This window comes from Bison bison, unplaced genomic scaffold (assembly GCF_000754665.1).
Source record: "Bison bison bison isolate TAMUID 2011002044 unplaced genomic scaffold, Bison_UMD1.0 scf7180017864063, whole genome shotgun sequence".
Classification (NCBI taxonomy): Eukaryota; Metazoa; Chordata; class Mammalia; order Artiodactyla; family Bovidae; genus Bison; species Bison bison.
This window is the reverse complement of record NW_011494635.1, coordinates 15,393,065-15,398,601: the sequence shown is the minus strand read 5'-3', so window position 1 is coordinate 15,398,601 and position 5,537 is coordinate 15,393,065. Positions and strand designations below refer to the sequence as shown.

The following is a 5,537-nucleotide window of genomic DNA, read 5'->3' as shown; positions in this document are numbered from 1 at the left end:
GGCTTGGATCAAGGCTAAGGGTGCAACAGCTCAGAACTGGCCAAGTGTCCTGGTTGGGGTTAGGGCTTGCTGGGGACACAGAGGGTTCTGGTCCCCATCCTGAGTCCGGTCAGGGGCTGCCATCAAACAGGACTCCTTGCTGACCCCAGCTCTGGCCTCTGTTAGTAGAGGGCACACCCCTCTAGGACCAGTTCTCTGCTGCAGGTTGGTGACTCTGCTGGAGTCTCCTGGCAGGGGATGGCCTTGTGTGAGGCCCCCACCTCTGTGATAACCCATTGGACTGCTGAGAGGGAGGAAAAAGGACAGCCGGCTAAGAGAAATCCCAGGCTCTGCAAAGAGTCTGTGTTGGGGAGAAAAGTAAATTCTTGAAGGGGAAATCTGTCCAGAAACTTTGTCCAGATGTTCTTTGGAATCCAGAGGTTTTGCAGGATGTGGGTTTGTCAGAGTGGGACAGGGGTGGTGTCCTTCCTGTCCTCTGTGTGTGTGTTCCAGTAAGGGGGAATCAAAGGGGCAGAGAGGGACTATCAGGATGGAAAGGAAAACCAAGAGTGACTTTCTATCTGGGTGACTCAATGGACATGAATTTGAGCAAACTCATGGAGATGGTGGAGGACAGAGGAGCCTGGCGTGCGGCAGTCCACAGGGTTGCAGAGTCTGACATGACTGAGTGACTCAACAACAAGAACCAGAGGTCTGCCTTAGGAGATCTCCCCTTCCCCAGTCTCCCTGTCTTCTGAAGACCCTCCTAGACAGAGCTGACTGTCCGAAGGCCAGCGTTGGCTCTTGTCTGAAGGTCAGCGTTGGCTCTTGCAGTCACTCTCCTGCCCAGAACGTCAGCTTCCTCTCTGACCCTCTGATGGAATGGCCTGTGGTCTAGGGGTCCTGCTTTCTCCCTGAGGTTGCCCTCACTTCTGGGGTTGCAACTCTTGCCCAGCCAGGCTCTTCTTCCTGGCACAGCCAGACTGGAGACCCCCACGAATTCACAGGGCACCAGGTTGCCTGCTGGGGGCAGCATGGGATTTGGGGGGTTAGGAATGTCCCTGCCCGCTGTTAATCTGATGTCCGCCAATTTGCATCTTTCCACTTTGTTGAAGGAGCCGCACCCTGTGTACCCTGATGTCCCGTGTGGGAGATCCAGCATCCATCCTAACCCCTTCCCTCCGCCGCCGGGGGACTTAGAGAGGGGAAGCGTAGAGACCAGGGGGTGGTTGGGAAATGAGACTTTATGTAGGAGGGTGGGGCGCGGTTTCGCGCTGTGGGGTCGCTGTCAACGTGGGAAGATGCTGCCGTGGACTTTCTCCTCCAGGATGGTCTCCACGCGCCTCCTCTGCGGGGGAAGAGGGGCTTGGGACCGGTGTGTAGGGAGGCGGGCGGGCGGGCCTTCCCTCCCGCCCTTTCCCGGGCTCGCGGGCACCTCTTGCCGGTCCAGGGGGTCTGGGATCCTCGTGGGCTTCAGCTGCGGCGGCAGGAACAGCTCCAGCCGGATGGCGGCGCGCGCGGACCTCTGGCACTGAATGAGGAGCGAGATCTCCTCCGCCTGCGGGATCGGGGTCGGGGCTGGGCTGTTGCGGAGCCTTAGCGACGACGGGTGCCCCCCCTGGCCTGTAGCGCTCCCGTCCTGGCAGTTCCCCCCGCCCAGGCCCCGTCCCTGCCTCACCCGCATGCGGGCGTAGCGCAGCCGGAGCGCGCGGACTCGGCCGCGGGCCTCGGCGGCCTTAAGGACGCCGAGGAGCCGGTCCTGGCGCTGCGCGGGTGGCTCAAGCGGCAGCGTCCACGCACGCGAGTCCGGCATGCGGTACCCCACCTCCGCTGACTCGCACGGGAAGAGGCAAGTGGCCGCGCCCACGTCCTCCAGCAGGTCGCCGAAGAGCAGGTGGCTGTGGCGCTGCGCGGGCCGCATGGCCGCCAGCCCCTCCAGCGTGAGGGCCCAGCCCGGCTTGGGGGGCTCCGCCTGGGCGCGCCCCACGCGGGCCCCTGCTCCCTGCGCGCCCTTGTTCGCTCGCTCCCGCGGGCCCCTCCTCCTGGTCTCCTTCGCTGGCTCCGGCTGCATCCTCGAGCCTTGTGGAGGGAAGACAACATCCAGCCCTTGCCCCCTGCCTCTTTGGCCTGACCTGGACCCACCTTGGGCGCCCAGCTCCGGCCCCTCTGGACCCTGCGGAACCCACTTTAGGGCCTGGACCTGTGATCTCTGCACCTTTACCCCAACCTCGCACACGTCCCAGTCAGCTCAGCCTTCCTACTCACTCAGGCAGTCCGCTAGAACTTTCTGATCCACTCCCTTCGGACTGTCTCTCTGTCCAGTGAGAAAAAGCTGAGACCCCTGAGTTGACCTCAAGCACTGACCAGGGGTGGAGACGGCTTGAGACTGCTCTGGATGAGGCTTGGTGGACACTCCCCATGCTGGGACCCTCTTTGTGTTTAGTCCCACCACCTGCGTTGGCCTTAGGCCCATCTGTTTTAGTGTTAGGGACTGGAGATACAGGTTGTGGGTCTTCCTTGTATCTGAACAGACGACTCATGCTTTTCTGGGAGAGAGGTGTGTGTGTGTGTGTGTGTGTGTGTGTGTGTGTGTGTGTGTGTGTTTGATTTTCTTATGTGGGTCAGTTTGTCTGTAAGAGGTCTCACTTGTGTGCGGTAGAGGCTCAGAGTCCAGTGGACAGCTGGCTTGCTGTGGGGGAGATGCCATCCTCCCAGTCTGTCCCCTCTGGGTGTAGATGGGGTAAAGGAGAGTGGAGCCCAGGGAGGAGATAGGGGGTGGGGAGGGAGGGCCCACGAGGTGGGAAAGGGAAATACCCAGAAAGTCCCTTCAGGGCTCCTTTCCTCACCCAGCCCATCCCACAGACCCCAGGCCAGCTCCCGGCCCACACTGGGACAGAGGCTGACGGCCGCTCCCTCTCTCACCCCATCCTTAGCAGCGGGCAGTGGAGTGCCCCTAGCCCTTGCATCCCGTCCCCACACCCCATACTTTCCACCTTCTCGGATCTGAACCTCCAACTCAGCCCGGACTCTCAGGGACTTGTTGACGCGGTTGCTGGGTAACCAGGAGACCCGCCCCTCCCCCATGCCAGCGGGGGCGGGGCGACCCCTCGGAAGGTGCGCAGTTACAGCATTGGTCCAAGAGCGAAGATGCCCTGGACACCTGCGCTGAGGGACTTCCCAGGTGTAAGGACCCTGGGGGAGATGACCACAGCTTTTCCAGACAGAGTGCGGGCTCTGTGTTTTCCGAGTAGCCCCAGAGTGCCCCAGGGCTGTGGGCTCAGCTTCCTGGCTGGAGAGCTGTCTGCTGGCCAGTTTTGGGGTTAAGGGGCGCAGCTCTGAGGAGACCTTCCAAGTTGAGCCCCTTTCCCCTCTACGTGGCCCTAGAGGCCTCCCACAGCAGAACACGGGGTTCTCCCCTCTCCCTGGGCAAGTTTGGGGTCTAGGGGTCTAAGACTAAGACTCAGGCTTTGATGAACCCTGAATCTCTGGGTCCTGGCTCCTAGATTCCTGTTATCTATGTATTTATGAGTTTCATAACATTTTATAACTGATTCACTTAATTTGATTCTTTAATTTGTTCATGTACTCATCAATTTATTCCAGATTCATTAATCCATGGACTCATTCCAGTTTACCTTAGGCCAGAATTAGTGCATTAGATCCATAATTTGTTCATGTATAGGTGGTTCCCACAGTGCTGACATGCCTCTCCCTTTTATTCCTGGTTGTCTACTTGGGCCCGTGGATGGTGCCCTTTTGGGAGGTCATGACCTGAGCCCCTGAGGGGAGGGACTGTCTTGGCTTTGGGTGGGGGGTGGGTCTCAGCTGGGGTTCTGGCCTTTTGGAAGGAGGCTGTTGACCATTCCCATTGTTTTTTGAAAGTTTGCTCTGGCTTCCGGTGAGAGGGTAAACTCTGATTCGGTAGCCCCGTATCTCCAGAGCTGGCATGCCGTCCACCCCCTTCCTGAAGCTGCATGGAACAGTCCATCCTTCCCACCCCCAAGTTATGAGAAGCTGTCCCTGGGACTTTCCCCTTCCTGCTGCTGGGCTGGTTCCTTTAGGATAGGGCTTCCCTGGTAGCTCAGATGGTAAAGAATCCGCTTGCAATGCAGGAAACCTGGGTTTGATCCCTGGGTTGGGAAGATCCCCTGAAGAAGAAAATGGCAACCCACTCCAATATTCTTGCCTGGAGAATTCCATTGGCAGAGGAGCCTGGTGGGCTACAGTCTGTGGGGTCACAGAGTCAGACAGGACTAAGCGACTAACAAACACACTAGGCCTTGGGATTCAGCTTCACCTGGGGGCTGCTGCTGCTGCTTTTTAAAAAAAGAATTTTGTTAGGGTGTACTTGATTTAGTGTTGTGTTAGTCTCAGGTGTACAGCAAAGCCATCAGTTATACGTATACATATATCCACTTTTTTTTTCTAAAGTGGTGTGTACGTGTCAGTCCCAATCTCCCAATTTATCACCTCTTCCCCCCTTATTCCCTGGTAACCACAAGTTTGTTTTCTACATCCGTGACTCTACACCTGCTGGATTTTGAAGACAAACGTCTCTGGGCTCCAGAAGAAGCAGTGAGGGCTTAGGCAGGCTGACCTAGCAGGCTGCCTCCTTCAAGCAGTCCTCCTGGACATATGAAACCCAGGCTGGGACCACCTCTAGCCCTTACTTGGTGCTCCCCCGGGAGGGAGTTCTCTGAGCCAGAAGTCTGGGCCCTCTTCTCAGCTTCCCTGGGTCCAGGCCAGGGAGTTATGGTGTGGATGTAGGGTGTGGAGAATGGGCACAATCTCCTGCAAGAAGGGATTCCCTCTGTTTTTGTAGGACTGAGAACCTTGGACACTCTCTCCTGATTCCCGAGGGGGCCCGATGCTGGCAGAGCTCACATTCCTGAGTGGAGCTTCTTCCTACTTCTCCACCATCTTCCCCACTCTCCTGGGATGGGAGGTGCTCTTGCTGTCTGGGCCAGCCACTGTGAGATACCTTGCCACATCTCCTGCTTGTTTCTGTGTCTAGGTCTTGTGTTTGTCAAGGGCAGATGGAACTGCTGAGGTCTAAGGCCTGAAAATAAAACTTGGAAATAATATTAATAAGTATTATTAAATGGCTGCAAAATTTAACATGATATTGCAAACCTACAATTCTCTGTCACTGTATGTAAATATTAAGAAGTTAAGATCACAAGGGAAAAGTAATATTTTATGAAGAAGCCCAGAATTATGAAAATCCTTTTACCTTTTAACAGCACAATTAGTCTGGTGACTGAATTCCCTGGGGATGGCTGAATTCCCTGGAGGCTACCAGCAACTGTGCTTTGATTCCTGTGCCCTGCTCAGGGGTGGTGAGACATGTGGGGACCAAGGGGCAGCAGCCAGTGTGCCATCTGGTGTTGATGGGCCTGGGGCCCTGGCGCAAGAGTGAGGTGTTTGTGGGTATCAGTGGCACTTTGGGACCTGTGTCCTGCCCCAAATGCCTGTGACCTCCACGTGCATCCCTGGTCAGGCTGTCACTTGTGGACGTCGGTGCTGTCATTTGTGGAAGTTGTGTGTCTTGGGCTATC

The 5,537-nt window shown here is 56.8% G+C and overlaps 1 protein-coding gene and 1 long non-coding RNA gene across 2 annotated transcripts; one reads left to right on the top strand and one right to left on the bottom strand.

Annotated features, from left to right (window-relative positions):
- Positions 1-1,213: 1,213 nt before the first annotated feature.
- LKAAEAR1 (LKAAEAR motif containing 1) lies at positions 1,214-3,012 on the bottom strand. The gene is made up of 4 exons (XM_010836536.1): positions 2,973-3,012; positions 1,658-2,058; positions 1,415-1,537; positions 1,214-1,327 (listed from the first exon to the last, which is right to left on the bottom strand). Exons 2-4 carry the CDS (start codon positions 2,048-2,050, stop codon positions 1,268-1,270), a joined length of 576 nt encoding a protein of 191 aa, XP_010834838.1. The 5' UTR covers positions 2,051-2,058; positions 2,973-3,012; the 3' UTR covers positions 1,214-1,267.
- Positions 3,013-3,105: 93 nt separating this feature from the next.
- Positions 3,106-5,067, top strand: LOC104986099. The gene is made up of 2 exons (XR_825000.1): positions 3,106-3,162; positions 4,802-5,067. It is a non-coding gene; the product is annotated as an uncharacterized LOC104986099 (long non-coding RNA).
- Positions 5,068-5,537: the final 470 nt, after the last annotated feature.